Here is a 17,681-nt window from a genome sequence, read left to right as displayed (position 1 = left end):
AACTAAAATAAAGCATGGCTTTCACTTTGAAGACACGTTTGTTCAAAAGTATACACTGAATTTTATAACCTTGCAACTAAAGACAAAAAACAAAAAATACACCAAAGACATATAAATATTAAAAAATCCATCTTTTCTAGCTACATTTTTAGAGAAATCAGCGCTTACCTGAGAACAGGTATGTGTTGCGTGGAAGCCCCTGCTCCTGATGAGGGACTAGTTCCTTGAGTGGCTCTAAACCAGGAAGTTTTCCTGGCAAAGCCCCACTTTATGGTACTTTGACTTTGCTCCTGCAAACGCAGAACCAAGAGAGTAACTATTATAATGCCACATCCCAAACATTTACTTAATACGAGCGCAAAAACCCTTAAATTTATTTGTTTTTAAACACCTACTGCTGCTATTTATTGCCATAAAGTGTTTTTTCACATGGTAAAAGTCAGGTTTCATGGTGGTTGATGAGGTACACAGTAGCACACAAATACAACATTTTTACAATATAATTTTTAGTCATCATATTTTAATTTTTTTTGGTCTTTCTGAACTTAAATGCTTCAAAAAACAAGTTAGAGTCTGAGTCTAAAGTGGAATGATGATTATATAAATACCAGTAACAATAACTTTTCCTGATTGATAAACACGCTGTTGTCATGGGTCAAATACTGCCAACACGTTGTGATGTATCACAGGCAATTATGTTGTAAAACAGCATGCAGTAAAGGGGAATGACTGGGCTCAGCCTGAAGATAAAAGAAGGCGAATAAAAACAGACAGGTCAGATTATTCCAGAAGCAAAACCCAAAATAAAGGAAGAAATTCAGCTGCGTCAACATGTGGCCAAATTTAGTGACACGTGGGACTGAATCAGATTTTTCATGTAGTACTTGGTGACGGTGGAAAGAAAAACCCCCTTTTAACAGGAAGAAACCTCTGGCAGAAGCAGGCTCAGGGAGGGGCGGCCATCGGCTGTAACAGGCTGGGGGTGAGGTGAGGAAGACAGGACAAAGAGAACCCGAGGTTAATAATAACTAATTACCACCTGATCCAGCCCTAACTATAAGCTTTATCAAAAAAAAATATTTTTCTGCCTAATCTTAAAAGTAGAGAGGGTGTCTGTCTCCCAAATCCAAACTGATAATCTGAAGGCTTATCAGGAAGTCTTTTAGGACAACCTGATAATATTGAATTATAGCATCCAGCCTACAAATAATAAATGGATCAACTAGTTTTTCAATAATATTCTGATGCAGGATGTTTCTAATTTTAGAGATTTGCACAAATGCAAGAACATAGTCATACATATTTCTATAATATGCACACTGAATGCTGAACATATGCTAATTAATTAATTGCATATGAATTAGTACAACAAGTATCAGTTCCTGGTTTGTACTAGTTTGAAGCGCAACGTTCAAACACTGGAGTACAGGCAGGGAGGGTGAGTTTCAGTTAAAAACTGAAACTACATCCGTTTTACACCCACTGCAAGTCTCACTGTGTAAAGAGATCAAAATGTTCTACCTGCTTAAAACCAAGTAGAACATTTTGCTACCAGGCTCATCCTCAACCTGTGATTCCATCTGAGTCAGAATAATTTCCTAATCCACTCATATTTATATAAAGCTGTGAAATGTTTTTATATACGGACACAATTAGCAGGATGAAAACTCAAAAATAAGAGCAGAACTTGTATTGTTTTCAGTATCTTTACTATAATTACACAGACAAAAACAATGTACAACGTCTGGATGTTTCAGGCTCACTTCAGCTCGTATTCGTTACACTCTGCAGCACAAAGCGGCACGTCACACAGCACACAAAACGTTTCATCGAGTACAAAACTGGAAAAGAACGAGGTCGATGGAAAAACAGAAGCACATTTACAGTGATTTACATGAATTCAGTCCGCTGTTCACACGAGCACAGCCGCTCTCTTTATTCCAGATTAAGTGAAGATTTGATGGCAGTTTGAAATATTTTCTCATATCCAGATTTTTGGATTACACCTAAATTGTGGCTGATAAAAGATCTTTTTTTGTTTTCTGTTTAAACAAATGAACCTGCTGGATTTTTTTTTTTAAAAAAGGAAGCAGTAGAAGTGACCTGAAACTTCTTTAAATGACATTTTAACAGCATCTGGAGAGCGTGTGGAGCAGCTCGGCCCGGTCCATCTCATGTACACTGACAAAATGAAGGCACAGACTGATGAAAAGAGCACGACTGAGATTAGTCCGTTTACAGTTTGCTAAAGGAGTCCTTTTGAATGATTCTGACCGGCTCCGTTGGATAACTCACCTTGCACCTTTTTTTAGAGCCGAATATCACAGATACACAATGTGCCAAAAGTCTTACAAGAGGCAGAAACTAAGTTAGTAAAAAGGATCTTGGGGGGGGGTCCATACATTAAAAGGGGAAGGGGGCAAAACAAAACACATTGGCCATCAAGTGGCCACTCTAACAACCTACAATGTTCCTGTGTTTTGAACGAGAACCAGTTCCTGTTCCTCGAAGCCGTCCTGTTGCTCTTCTCTGTGCCCACAGATATGGAGGGTGCGTGTGATTGTATGCAGCAAATCATAGCACCAAAACTCTGAGCAGCTCCTTCACCCCTACACGGAGAGAGAGACCGGGGGAACGGCAGCGGTTTCTTGGCAGATGGGGAGGTCGCTCTTACGCCCGTTCTTTGCGCTTCAGTTTGGAGGACTTCTTGACTGTGCCGTTCTTGTTGAGCAGCTTCAGGACCTTCTCCTTGTGGTCGAGCACTTTCATCATGGTGTCTCTGGCCTCGGTCACCTGGTCCATCACCAGTTTACAGCGCTGCATGTTACCCTGAGGAGAAATGTACTGATTGAGTTTCCTAAACTCATTACTAACATTACATGTACTTGAAAGAGAGAAGCTGTGGGGCTTTTTCCAGCCTGCCTAACAAGAACAAAAGGGAACTACATGAACAAACTATAGAAGAAGAAAAAAAAGCAGCGGTTTACAAAACTCAGAAGCCCAATCTGTGTTAAATTTGAGGCCAATACTTCTATTCTTGGACTCCAGGGCAGCTTTGCATGATTACAGCTAAAAATAATCCTTATTCATCTTACACTGGGCCTTGTCCTGCCCCTCAGTTCATCCTCTGTCTCCTCCCCCTTAAAGCTAAGCTTAATTTGATTGGCTGGCCATTGAACAGCTGTGTTACACTTAACCATATGACCATATGAGAGATATCTGCTGTCACTAGGATCATAGAGAGCCAAGACTGTGTTTACAGAGGAGGTGTCAAACATAAGGCCCGGGGGCCAGAATTGGCCTGCCAAAAACTCCAGTTCCCCCCACTGTGTGATGTGAGAAAATGTTTGGACTTTGAAATCAGTTTTACTTTAGTTTTAAACATGTTTTTGCTGCTGATGACACAGAGAGAAAAACAGAGACAACACTGGTTTGTTTTTAGTATATAAACGGCAGAGCTTCAGTATTTGACAGATGCATAAACTTGCTTTACATTGTGGGTTCATAAGCTGTGCTATTCGAAACTTTAAGGGGAAATTCAAACAAGTTGACAAAAACAAATCGCCTCTAAAAAATGAACTGGATTCAGAAAGACACAATATTCTTCTATAACCAACTCAGCATCATCACTGGACCAGGTCAGGCGGACTCACCCAATAAGCAATAAAATTTGTATCCACATGGTTTATAACCAAATGAGTGTATTTTGGAGGGTGAAGCACTGAACTTTGCTTTGTCATTAACTTTGCTAATGACAGTGAGAGTAAGACCAGAGCAGTGAGAGTCTGGCATTAAACAGATCACAGGTATGCTGTTTTTATTGGCACCGTTCTTCATGTTTTCATTCCTGTTTATCAGACAAGTCTTTTTTCTCCGCTGAGGTTTTAATTATCTATTTACTAAATATCTTAAAAGAGGTCCTGAAGTTCTTTAAACTGCCCACCCACATGTATAACTTAGGAAATACAGATTTTTTAATTTGCATAACCTGAGCAGTGAAACCTTTATTTTTAATGTGCAGCAACAACCTCACCTGTATTAGTTCGTTAATTCGGTGAAGGTCATCATCTGCGCCGGCCCTCTTCTTTGGAATCAGACCCTCTTGAAGGGTGGAGAGGCGGCTGTATACATCATGCTCCAAACTCGACTGCAGAACAAGCGACAAAAAAAAATCTGCTTGTTAAAGAGCGTAAAAGTCTCTGAACTGAAATGCAAAGTCACACTGAAATATTGTAACAATTTTTTAATTGATTACATTTCTTTTTAAAAACAGAAGCTCACTTTAAGTGCTGTTTTCCCCCAATTTAAAGACAAAACTATATTAACTATGCCAATATAATAAAGGTCAGGAGGTCAGCACCCACCAGCTGCCTGAGCTGTGCCGCACACAGGTGAATCTTCCAACCTTGTGCTCTGCATGCCACTCCTCTCTGATTGGCCATATCCTGCAAGGAGCCCTTCTTCTCTTCTGAAACATTAACAAAAAGCAGAATTAAACCGAGGAAAACGACAAAGAAGATTCAACACAAGCCTTTCAAACACTTCACTGATCGCTCCTCTGTATGTTTTTTAATTTTAACCTCAATTACGGTTATAACATTTTATTTGATTTTGGCTTTTTTTAAATGATAAAATCAAGATTATAATACAAACAAAAGGAATTTGTTTTCTCTTATTGCATATTTGGTATTATTGTAGGGTCTGCCTTACAATATAAAGCGCCTTGAGGTGACTGTTGTTGTGATTTGGCGCTGTATAAATAAAACTGAATTGAACTGAATTGATTTTCTCTTGCGTGATTCAGAAGCGTAACAGTGCATTTTTGCTCAACCCCTCAAACTTTAAACTCACTCAATTTTTAGTTCAACTTGAGTCAAGATAAACAAATGGTTTTAACTTAGTTATTCATATGACTTACCTACAATTTAATGCGTAATGATTTATCTTTATTTATAACAGTGTTTTCACATTAATGAGTGTTTCAGGGTTCATACGAATTATTGAGGGTCAAATTCAAGCACTTTTTAAGCACTTTTAAGGTCAATTTTCAAGCTTTTCCAGCACATTACCCCCCCCCCAAAAAAAATTAATAATAATAAAAAAATATATGCATGTTTCCCTTAGCATCACCTCAGTGAGGCCATGTAAAAAACATTTGTTAAAACATAGAAAAACGCCCCACAGACAAATACTGAAAAATGAAAATGTACACTATATGCATATTGCACAAACTAAAAAAAAAAAAAAATCTCTTAAAAATTAAGACTTGCAAATGTCAACAAATCAACTTGTTAGAGATATTCATCTTCACTTGAAAAAAAAAAAACAACAACAACCCCACAAAACAAGAAAACTGCACCAAACACCACAATGATACACAGCAAGGCCAAATTAATAAGTCTTTTCATTAGATATTGATGCTTCTTTCCTATGTGACACAAAAAATAGGAGACTGATGTTTGTTTGTTTTTTTAACTAGTTAAGCACCCAGCACCCCCAAAAATGGGGGCAAAGATCACGTTTAATCAGTTACAACACGAGGTCAGAAATATAAGTGCCCACATGAGTAGTGTCCACAGAAACCTCTGAATCTCAGCTAAAATCTCATATAAACCAATTCTAGAAACACCAAACAAAGCAAAGACACCAAACAGTTAAAAGAGCAGTTACGTCACCATGAATCTGTGGACAGGTAATATCCATATTTTGATTTATAATTTTCTGGAGTTAAATGTGAACTGAAGCATATTTTCAAAGGTGTTATATTCTATAAAATACTTTTTTTGAAAAAATAGGCGAGGGATATAAAAAAAAATCAAATTTTTCTATGTTTGAGTCACAGCAACTTTGCCATAGTAACATCTGCAGTAATATTTACACGTCTGATGACTTTGTGTAAACAGTCTTGATATCAAGACTGTTTACACAGAGTTTGTAATTGCAGAGAAATACTCCATTTATTTTGGTCATTTCATTTTCGAGCAGAAAGCTCAGAAAACCCCTGGGGGCCTAACAGCTTAAAGTTAATTTCCAATAAAACCAACTGTAAGTTGTTTAACTACATTGTTGTCTGTATTATTGTTAAAGTCCTAAATTATCACCTTTAAAGTGTTTGTGCTAATAACAATATGTACAATAAGACAGGATTGGAGCACTGACTCGGAGAGGCTTTGAACAGATGACATACTCAGTTCAACTCAACATATAAGACTTTAAGAATGCACAAGCATCTACCTAAAATCTATTTATTTAGTCTATCATCAGTGATATTATTAAGTACAATTATAATGTATTGTTCATCTCTGGGTGGCCTTTAAGGTCAAAAACAGTCCCTGATCATGGCCTAACTCTCCACCGGGTGACTGTGTCACCCATCACCCTTACCTCTATTTTTCTTTTTTTTTGGTTCTCATTTGAATTATAATAGTAATTAAAGTAAATACCTTTAATAGCCATGTTTTCAACTCTGTTTTTGAGTTCAGGATCTGCATGTTTGATGCATTAATGGATAATTGCGTTAAATAATAAAGATTTCAATTACTGACCAATTAATCATACAGCTGCACAAAAGTTTACAAAAATATCCATCAATATTTACCACAGATATAATAATCTACTGTGAAATTAAAAAGCAACCCACCTTTTCAGTTACTGAAAAAGCTGCTGCTGGTATGAAATATTAAATATTTTTGTTTGCAGCCAGTAAGACACTCACCTTTTACCCGGATGTCGCTGTACCTCTGGAAATGGTGATAAGCAGCTTTCCAGGGGTTACGATAGTGCCGCAAAAGTGTAATAGGTGGGCGAGGCTTCACCGGCACGTAGCGCACTCCTTCTTCATCTTCAACATAGAAGCAGGTGTTACAAAACTAATAGTGCAGACAGGAAACATCACCATCATCATCGGCACCGCCATGATCAGTTTACATACCAACATACTCCCTCGGTGGAGATTCCCGCCTCTCGGCCCTGCCGGTGATGGGCCTGCCTGGGGTCTTCTCCTCATCCGTGCTGTTAGTCTCGACCATCTCGCTCTCCTCTGTGGAAATGACATGCTGCTGCTTGCGGGGCTTCTTTCTCGGGGAGGCTCCAGGGATCAGATCGCCTGTGGCTGGGGTGCTCAGGGTGGACGTCTGTGTGGTGAGGGCTGGGGCCGCTGACATATTCGTGTTGGGATCTAAGGGGAAGCCTGCATGTTAGTTTTTATTTATATTTTCTATAAATGTTAAAGATGACCTTTAACATTTGGAGGATAAACATGTTTGTCACCTGGCTGAGAGGTGTCCATCGCCTCCACTTCCTGCTTGATTTTCACATCTGGGCAGACGGAGCTCGTGGCACATGCTGGAGTGCTGCTGGCAGCCGGCTGGGTGGGGGAAGCCACAGTGTTGGCCATCGAGGCCGGGACAGGGGGAGTCACAGCCATGGCAGCCGGCAAGGAGGACAGGACAGTGGAGGGCTGTGAGGGAGGCACGGGGCCGGGTGTAGCCAGCATGGTGGGGATGGCTTGAGCGAGGTGCTGGGTGTTCGAGGACACCGCCTGCTGCTCTCCCCCCTGAGAAGGCAATGCTTCTACTGTAGCCATGACAGGAGGGGCCACTGCCATGTGCACCTCAGCTTTGGGCTTCACTCTGATGGACGAACAAAACCCGTTACATCACTGACACAGAACAGAAAGTGAACACGCATGTAACAAACGAGACACAAGCTTACCCAGCGGGCCGAGGCGATCCCGCTCCTCTCACGCCGCTGTCAATTCTCCCAGTACTGGCTTCAGTCTGGGTGGGGATCAGGTTCTTACGAACACACCTGAGAAAGGGGAAGTGTAGAAAAGAAAACATTAAACTATTTTCCTGGAATTGGAAGTTTGATATGGTTTGACATGGATATTTTGACACTGTGTATTCAGAGCTGTTGATCAGCGTGTGAAAATAATCCTACGTTTAGAGCGATTACTGAAAATCTCCAACAACGATGCTTCTGTGTTTCTCCCTCACTCCTTTACTCTCACCATGTTTGATTAAAGAGATTTTATATATAAGCTTGAAAATATTCAGTTCAGTGCTTTTTCAAGCCTTTAGTTTGTTTACTCTGGTTAGAGTAAGTTGATGAGTTTGCAGCTTTTCCTATGTTTTGGTTTCAAAACTAGCCATCTCTCCAGTAGGGAATCATCTGTATATTCATCTCAGTTTTATTTCTACCCTGCAAAATGTCTCAGCATTCTCCATATTTATTTTGCTTTATTGAATTTATTGAGCTATTTTACTCAATAGAGTCATTTTACTATATTTCATACAGCTTTTTATTGATGTGGTGATATTATTCAAATTGAAACTAACTAAGAGTGAAATGAAAGCCAAACTTTTAGAAAAACAAGAGGTAAGGTTTACTGCAAAACCCTGCTTCACGTGTTATACTCACGTTTCATTGGCGGGCTTCTTACGGAGAATACTGGGTCTTGGGGAGGAGACCAGCGTGGGAGCTCCTCCCACTCCTCCCCCCTGGGTGTGCGCCTGCACCATGGTGGCTACCGGCTGGGTCGTGCTGAAGGTGCTGCTAATGGGGCTTGCTACAAAGCCATCAGCCAAAACAACCCCTGAATTTAAAAAAAACTTTCATTACGAACAAATTTCAGTAAAAGACTCAGAGACCATGCTGTTTGGTATGATCTAAGTAACTACCAGGCTTTGCTTCAGACTGCGGTTGCTGCTGCTGTTGAGTGACCGGCGCCTGCTGTATTCCCTGTGTGGTGATTGACGCAGACGTGTGCAAACCCTGAACGCCTATCGATGCAGGCTGAATGCCCTGCGCTGCGATCGGTGCTTGCTGGATCCCCTGGGTGCTGATCTGTGCAGACGGCAGACCGATGCGGTCCACTGCCATCAGCTGCATGTGGTTCAGGTGCACAGTGGTCGCCACGCCCACTCCAGCTTGAGCTGGCAACGCTGAACTCGGAGCTTGAGGAGTAACTTAGAGAGCACAAAAGGGTAAAAGATTTTTCAAATCCCAGGCTCTACTTTACAGTAAAATAGACTTAAGTCCTTCCAATAATGAGCAGACACTGGGACTATAGCAAGTGCTTACCGGGGTACTGGCGGATGGTGGACACAGAGCTGCTAATAGGGGTGTAGGTATGTGTCAGAGGGTATGACGAAGAGTAGGCAGGCAGGAAATACTGGAACTGCACTGGTACAGAAGGTCTTAACAAGAAAGAAACAAGAATTAAAACAAGATTGGATTGGTTGTCTTCATTGTCTGTGATGTTTTTATACTTTAAACTCTCGTGATCTGGATCATTGCCACATGCTGGTCCATACTTAAAGAGATATTTAATATATTTAATATTTTTGATTAATATATTTTTCTTCAAATGTTCAAAAATACATTTTCAAAAAAAGGGGAACAGATTTTGTTTTTCTATAGCTTAGTTTGAATTGGAAGTTTTATGGAGGGAGAACAATAAAGAGGATATGCTGAAAGGTAAAATGGAAAACACAATGTGACACAACTTGTTTTCTATTTGGTAGGAGCCAAAAATTTCAACTGAAATTAAACTTTGATTAATTCCACAACTTTAGAGGAAATAACAGGAAAGCGCACAGATTTTTGAAGGCCGAGTGAAGTCAGAAAAGCACTGGATACAACTGTGTAATACCCCATCATATGATCAGACTAAATTCCCCAGCACAGTGAGCTCACCTATTGTCGCTGCGGGCTTCCATGGTGACAGGGTTGGGAGAAGACCTGTGGCCTGGGATGGGGATGAGGTTGGCTCTCTCTCCTGGGTAGTCAGGCTGAACACGGGGTGAAGAATGGGCAATAGGCTGAGGGACCACTTTAGCTGTGAACAACACCCCAGAAGACTGTTAAGAAAAGCTACATGCTAATAATGAAAGATGAGATAGCATATGTAAGGATGTGCGTGCACTAGAAATAATATTTCATTACTTCTAAGTTGTAAACACGCAGCTCGTTCTGTTCCATGTCGTTTAAAAAGGCAGCAGCACAAAAATGAATGTTGCATGAATGAGGCCAAAGAGTCAACATACCAACAGGGATGGTGGAGGTGGTCACTGCTGTAGCATGAGAAGAGTGTGAGGCCATTGTCATGGTGACAATTGTGCTACTCGTCATTTGGGTGTGTGTCACAGCGCCTAAACAGAAAAGAAACAAGATTTCAGCTTCTTCTTTAGTAACATTATGAAGATTTTGACATGCTGACGCATAACTAATCAAGATAAAAGCTGATACCTATTGTGGTTGTTGATGGCACAGTGTTCGTGGCAACTATTGGTGCCACAGTTGCTGCAGCTACTGGTGTCACATTACTGAATATGGATTTCTGTGTGGAAAAAGGCAAGATTTTAGTTATTATGCAAAATAAATATTGCATATTTTTGCAGTGCATCATCAAGCGTAGTAACCTGTGTCATTGTGTGCGGAGGCTGGGGCTTCTGAGCTCCGACTGCAGGGTGTGATGGCAAAGTGATCCGTGTGGCTGTGTCACGGGTCCCCTGAGGCCTCTGGATGCTGACAGCGGGTGGAGGGGGGTGAATGGTCATTGCTGGACGCCTGAAATAGTAAAATAAATAAATAGATAAATATGACCTCTTCAAAAATGCAAAGTAAACAAGTAGCACTAAACTGCGAACAAACTTGGCTAAGAACATACTGAACGTATGAGTATCTCAGACTTTATCTTTTCTTACCCATGTATCACCTCTGGAGAGTGTGAGACTGTCTGGCTGATAACTGGAGATTGAGTTCTAGTCACTGAGATGGGAGCCACCACGGTTGGGAGGACAGCTGTAGAGGTTGTTGCAGGAGATCGGGACTGTGGACAGTATGGAAAAAAACAGCAGCAGCCTTATACTCTGTGCTTCTACATAAGTAACATGAATATTCATATTTCTTTAAAGTTCTGCAGGGCACCTGAATCTGGTGAATGATGTGCGGCACTGTAGGCTGGGCGGTGCCCGCACTCGCTCCAGTGGCTGGCCGCAAGACAGTTTTGGAGCTGGACATAACAGCTGCTGCAGCAGCCCCTGCAGGACAGAAAATACAGCAATCCATCAAAATGCAAGCCTGACATACTGTCCACAACATTTAGGAGATGACTGTCCAAATCAGTCTGCATCTAACTTTTACTTCCTCTTCGACAGATAATTTACAAGTACTCGTTTCCCAAAGTTGCACTAAAGGTACTCCCACAGGAGTCTTCCTCGCTATATACCTCGAGGCAAGTGTGGTGGGAAGGACTGCTGAGAAACTGCAGCAGGGGTCCTGATGATCTGAAAGTTCGGCATCAGGTGCACGTTGCTTGAGTGACCCTTAAACACCAAGAAAGCAGTACAGATCTTTAGTAATCAGCAGGAAAAAGACAAACATTAAAAGCAAATGTAGAAAAGACTCACCTGCTGACCACTGATGGTTGCCACAGGGATAGACGGGGTGGTAGCGATGCTGCTCTCGATGGTGACTGTTATGTGACCAGGCACCTTGGGGGGTATGGGCATATGAGCCTGGTTGGAAGCTGGTGCTGGAGCAATAAGACGACTTGGCATTGGTGACTTCAAGACCGCCTGAAAAAGACACAGTTAGAAAAAATTAACATCTGTTTGTTTTAACAAATAATACAAGCTAGATGATCAGATTCAGAAAGCCCAGGTGAAAAGTTCAAGTTCAAGTGAAAAAAGAAATATCCTACGATGAAATTCCTGTCTACAGCACAACATTTCCCCCACAGATCAGAGTTGTACTGAACCTTTTGGTACTTCAGAGCTAATTTTAACTTTTTTAAGTTTTTTAAGCTATTGTTGGATAGCTTAGTCTACAATAACATACTTTTCAAAATATAAGAAAAATTGGCATCTTATTATTTTCAGGAATTGCAAAAACTGAGACCAGGGGGGAAAATATTACGCTGAACACTGTCTACACTCAGAAAACTTTGCCAATATAAGAGAGCAAATTATGTTCCTTTTACTTTGGAGATGGTTAAGTTTATAGAAACTCAAACAGAGACTTAAAGGTCACCTTCATCTGGCTTTCAGTAAGCACTGCAGGCTGGCCCTGTGGGAGCTGGACAGAGGGGGTAGGTAGGGTCGCAGGTGTGCCGGGCTGAATGGCCACGTTTTGGGTGGCAGCTGGAGGCTGGCCGAGCTGCGTCTGTACTTGTGGGTATGGTCTGACCACCATGGTTTCTTGCTTTTCATCTCTGAACGTTGAGGTTCCCCCGCCACCGGCAGGTGGATGATCATGCTGACCGTGGTCACCATCCCGACTGCTGTCTGCATCTCCACCTGAGGAAAAACAACTTGATTAGACATCAACTACACACTTACATCTTCTCTGCCGTTTTTGTGTGATTAAATGTTACCTGAAGTGCTTGACGGTTGATTGACAGGCACCAGGTTTCCAGGTGCTGGGATCTGAGGTGCTCCCCCACTGGAAGCAGGCAGCCCGTGTCGGGGGAATTGCTGGGAGCTCATTTTAACTATTTATGATCTAAAACAGGAACATGCAACATTAACTCCAAAGCAGATGCACACAGGATATGACAAAGTTAAAAACACCACCATAGGCATCATGGGAAACAGGGAGAAAAGGCTGAGAAATGCCAGATTTGCCAAATTACACAAGAAACTGACTGAAAATCTGTGACAACTGGTCTAATGGAGTTATTAATCCAAAAGTGAGATTTTTGGGGTCAAATTGTTGTGGATATAACAGGAGGTGAGGAAAGAGGTTCAAAAATGAGTTTCCACCGCCATCTGTAAAACACAATGGAGGCTCAGTCATGGAGGATGTATTGAAATTTAATGTAATTATGAATACAAAACGTTAGGAATGCAAGCTCATTAGAATTGCACAAACTCCGTTTTGGCCTTATGTACTGCATTTCCATGTATGTTTGCATGTTTCAAATAATTTCTGCACCCATTTCCCAATGTGTCAAGACTTTTTGCACAGTACAGTTCAGTTTCTAATAGGCTTTTTTCCATACAGCCGCTGTATGCCTACTACGATTTAAAAATGAAATATATTTATGACACAAATATCTTAACTAACGGCATAATTGTTCATTATGGACGTGCTTTGCATAGTTATGGATACAGACTCTCTTCACTCTTACTGAAAATACTAAAACATCCAATTATTAAAGTTAATTATTGTAGCTACGTACAGACAACCTGAGACTGTAAGCCCTGAATACCACACAGGGTTAGCTTAAGTATCCCGTGATGGGGTTAAATTCCCGGCCTGAATGTAGGTTATTTTCCCCTTGTATAAATACAAGTGTGCCGTGAAATTTTAGGTCACCCTTTGGTCACAAAATATTTGAAAACCTCTGCTCTTGACGATCCAGTCCGAGGACCTCAACAACAACAAAAGCCCTGTAGATTAACCCTTCACATGCAGCGCGGGAACGTAAAACGGACAGACGGAGGGCAGAGGACGTGTCCATGAAATTAAGAGCTGTTTAAAATCACAGAAAAAGCTGTATTTGAGTGTCTGAAAAGGATCGAACGGCTTTAGTACCTTTGTTTGACATTATGTAGTCGGTATCGTATGACAGACAGCAAACTGAGTCGATGCGCACCAAATATGACGTTAACAAGCATGCACAGAAAAGGCCTTTCAACTAGAATCACACCCGTTTTCAGCTCAGTCAGATACTATCCACCGTGGTAGCTGTTTTAGCCTCTGTAACCCTAAAACCGAAAAGCTGCCTCATTAGGCAGCTATCCCACCTAGCAGCATGCTAACACTGGAAGCGCTAGCCCCGCTAACCTGCTTTTCATGCCAAATCCTGAACTTTCTACAGAGTACAGCGGCACAAACTTCCTACAGCTAAAAGAACAAAAAGGCTGTTGTGTGTGCGCAGACTTTACCGTATCGATGAGTTGCTGGGCAATGCTCGTTTTGTGGATTACAATTTTTCCATTCGTCTTTTCTTTTTTTTCACTCTCAAAATGCAAGCCGGAAGACCGCTGAGAAAGGACTGCACCTACTTTCTACATTCAACCAACCAGAGAAGGGACTGCTCGATCGCTGGCCAATAGAAATGTTTTTAGCGCCCTAAAGTAGTACAACGGGCTGAAGGAGGTAGGCGGTTGTTAGGGGGGACGCTAAGACACTCTAGTCACGTGATCGACGGACGCAATCGAGCTCACTTTGGAGCCAAGTGGGAACCTCCGAAAAAAGGAAGCCAAGGCGGAAGTGCAAAAAACTGCAGTTCCTCTAAAGGCCACTTGATGCTGTCTATGCTTCGACAGCAATGAAATATCCGCACAGAAAGTTATTAATTCAAAGAAATAAGCGACCAGACACATAATTCAAGAATTAAATGACAAAACAACACCCCAATATATTTAAAGTAAAGGATTTCAGGCACCCCTCATAATGTGCCAACTCTTGGTGTATTCAATAGTCAGTACTTGTTAAATGTAATTAAATATCTTAAATCCTATTAAACGTTAAGCTGTCTTTAACATGTAAATTTCCTGATTTACGGGAGAAATAAACAATGTTAAAATGGTCTCCACTGCCTGATTTTTGTTTTTTAATAAACAGGAGCTCAGTCTCCATTTGCAAATCAAATAAAACATATCCCTAGGTTTTTTGTTGGTTTTTTTTTTTTTTGCTTTAATTTTCGCTTAGATGCAAAACAAACAAAGAAAGCTTCTAAATCTTCCCTTTCACTCATGTCGCTATCCTTTTGTCACCAATCACAAGGACAGGAACAAAACTTAAAGTAAAGCTTCAAAACATTAAGATCCAAGCCCTTAAAGACATTTTGTTCTCTTACACTTTATGCTTGCCCCACTACTAAAAAAGCTCTGGCATGTAGTTTAGTCCCAGCACACCAGGTGTCAGTTTGAGAGGAGGAGCAACTGTAATACCTCCACATAAACACTAGAGAGCAGCAGCAGGTCATCAAAACATCTTTACAGTCTCTACATGTTTCCATTACCCCCTTTTCCCTTTTTAGTCACACTAAGTTTTTCATCTTATACCCATTTTGGTTAGCAACTTTTTTGGTTCCTCATCAGACCAAATCACAGTGTTGGATATTAACACCCCCCCCCCCCCCCCCCCCCCCCCCAAAAAAAAACCAAAACAAAAAACGTATTTAGCTAATTTTTGTACTTAATCTTTTTTCTACTGAATCTGCATAATGAGTATTTTTAATTTACTCTCTAAAGTATATTTCAGTGAAAATTTGCATTAGTGGGTGAGGTTATGACTCATATTTAAAACAGCTTTTAAATATAAAATTATGCTCAGTTTTCTCTAGCCCCTTTTCATGTAAAACATCTGTATCACCCCAAAAATCCAGATGTTTACTTTCTCCCCCATGCATATTGCTGATCATATATCTTTTGGTTTCCTGTAGGCCCCGACATGATAACCAATTTTTTAAAACATCCTGGAAGCTCCCCTGGTATATGTCAAAGTTATTATGATTAACTACATGAAGAAGTACATGTAAAAAATATTTTAGCCAACTGACATAAAAATAAGAACTAAACTTAATGGAAAAAATGAGAACAATATTTTCCGTGATTTTTTGCTTTGGTCAAAATTATTGCTTTAGTTTATCTTTGTTTACTGAGACTAAAATTACAGTGAAACTACACAATTAATCCTAACCACAAACACCATCTGGAAAAAATGTATACAACAAAACAAAAACCAAGATATAAAACTATGCACAACTCTGGGCCATATCGTTAGGCTATTCAGCTGCTGGATTGCAAACTACACATCTCATACCATCAGTGTGATCAAATAGATATATACATAGTTTTTGTGGGAAACGTGAAAAAGCTCTGTAGAAACAGCAACAGGATTAGGACATATGAAACTATACTTAATATAGTTTTTCAGGGATTTGATTTATGATGCTGTTTTTGGTACTCTAGCTGATTTTTAGCTAACAGGTGGAAATGTCTGTTTAAAGGTCGGTTCAACAACTGTAGGATGAATTTGGCACAGATATTTCTGTTGCCGAGCAACTTTGCTGATGCCATGCCTTTTTCTTTTGCTCTGTTTTGGAAATATGCTGCCCTCCATTAGCACAATCAAAAATTGCTCTTTTATTATAAGTAAATATGTTGTAATGTATTTCAATGTTAGCGCACATCTACTTCAGTTAGTTTGCACTATTTTTCAAGGCTAAAAACTAATTGCCCTTTGGGGATAAATAAAGTCTTTCTGATTTTGATTCTGACTATTAAATTTATGGCACCTTTTCTGTTTGTTTGTTTTTTTTTTTCATGTTTTTTTTCCATGTTTTCTGCCATTTATATACTTTTATAATCTAGGATATTAATATTAAATTTCGCTGAAGTTTCATAAGATTATATACTGGTGCCTGACCGGGATTATACAAAAGAGTTAAAAGAGATGCAGGACATAGTAATTAACAACATGTAAAAACAGTCAAGACAACCAGACCAACAGAAAGATTGAAAAAGCAGTCACAGGAAAAGAAAAACTCTTTCAAAGTAAAACAGGAAATAGACGCTGCTAAATATGGAAGTAGGAAAACTCCTAGTAAACACAAAACAGACGAACACAGGCAGGTAAGAGTAATAATAAAACCAAGACTGGAACCGAAAACTAAACAAAAATCAAGATGATAAACTTCACACACCAATGATTAATTATATAAAGGAAAAGAGTATTGGTACGATAAACTAAACGAGAACATTTTGAAAGAGTATCTGAAGATAAAGTGTAACAGTTATTTAAGTCACTACAGTATTTTCCCACTTAAGTGTTAAAACAGTGTCAAGTTCTTCTGTTTTTTCTGCATTAACACGAGTGAAAATCCACAAACGATCTTTCATCAGCGATCAGCTCTCTCCACATAGTCGTCATTTATATCCACCTGGATCATAAAGGGTTATTCAACCACTGCTGCATGCTGAGGCATGCCATGGAATTCCCCAGCTGTGCCCATTCAGTTACTCACATACACCTGCCGGTATGTTTCTTTAAGTTGTGAAACACTCGTGAATTCTTTGGATATTACTTGTGACTGGTTTTATTTGGAACCATTAAATGAGTCCAAGGAAGTAAGCAGTAAGTTAGTAAGATCAGTGATTAAAAATCAAGGAAATGTTAACATGAGTATATGAGTACAACCAAAAGAAAGAAACACTGTTTTTCTGTGACATACCAGTTTGACTCTTACTCATTTGTCTGCATTGTTAATTACTCATAACCATTTCAGACTTCAGTTAAGTGAGTTTTCACAGCTGTACAATGTCTGATCTTAACGTTGACTCATTTTTTATTTTGGTTTTTCTCTGGCGTGAAGGTTGTCCTCTGTAGCACGTCTCTCCGTGTTGCTACAGACACAGAGTGTTTTGACTCATCTAATAATTCCTTCCCTACAGTGAATCGGCCTTTCTGGATTGTGCAGCACGGTTGATTCACTGGAAACCACTAGCAGACCCAGACAGCAACCAGCCAAACCGTCAAAGAGAGGTTCTCCGTGGTTAATGAAGTATACTCTCCCCAAGAACCCCTTTCAAACATGGCAGCTTCATTATCTCACAACTCAATTAATTAAACAAGTCATTATGTCTGAACTCAATCAAACACTGAGGCACCACAGAGAGCTCACAAAGCTCCAGATTCTTTCAACTCAGTTTGGCTGTTCTCCC

The 17,681-nt window shown here is 40.2% G+C and overlaps 1 protein-coding gene across 1 annotated transcript; it reads right to left on the bottom strand.

The window, feature by feature from the left end:
- Positions 1–1,700: 1,700 nt before the first annotated feature.
- Positions 1,701–14,006, bottom strand: sap130a (Sin3A-associated protein a). Its single transcript, XM_063467260.1, has 21 exons — positions 13,896–14,006; positions 12,380–12,507; positions 12,037–12,302; positions 11,415–11,582; positions 11,234–11,330; positions 10,933–11,045; positions 10,710–10,834; positions 10,425–10,572; positions 10,252–10,342; positions 10,050–10,154; positions 9,700–9,841; positions 9,085–9,200; positions 8,682–8,969; positions 8,422–8,596; positions 7,714–7,809; positions 7,270–7,631; positions 6,932–7,177; positions 6,716–6,841; positions 4,365–4,468; positions 4,034–4,147; positions 1,701–2,829 (listed from the first exon to the last, which is right to left on the bottom strand). Exons 2-21 carry the CDS (start codon positions 12,489–12,491, stop codon positions 2,671–2,673), a joined length of 3,153 nt encoding a protein of 1,050 aa, XP_063323330.1. The 5' UTR covers positions 12,492–12,507; positions 13,896–14,006; the 3' UTR covers positions 1,701–2,670.
- Positions 14,007–17,681: the final 3,675 nt, after the last annotated feature.

The sequence above is a fragment of the Pelmatolapia mariae genome, linkage group LG23 (assembly GCF_036321145.2).
Source record: "Pelmatolapia mariae isolate MD_Pm_ZW linkage group LG23, Pm_UMD_F_2, whole genome shotgun sequence".
Lineage (NCBI taxonomy): Eukaryota > Metazoa > Chordata > Actinopteri > Cichliformes > Cichlidae > Pelmatolapia > Pelmatolapia mariae.
This window is presented reverse-complemented; position numbering and strand designations above follow the sequence as displayed.

Coding starts and splice junctions, on each gene's coding strand:
- sap130a (XM_063467260.1), bottom strand. CDS start 12,491: ATGAGCTCCCAGCAATTCCCCCGACACGGGCTGCCTGCTTCCAGTGGG. Junction 8,597..8,681: donor GCAGTCTGAAGCAAAGCCTG/GTAGTTACTTAG, acceptor TTTTAAATTCAG/GGGTTGTTTTGGCTGATGGC. Junction 4,148..4,364: donor CGGCACAGCTCAGGCAGCTG/GTGGGTGCTGAC, acceptor CTTGTTCTGCAG/TCGAGTTTGGAGCATGATGT.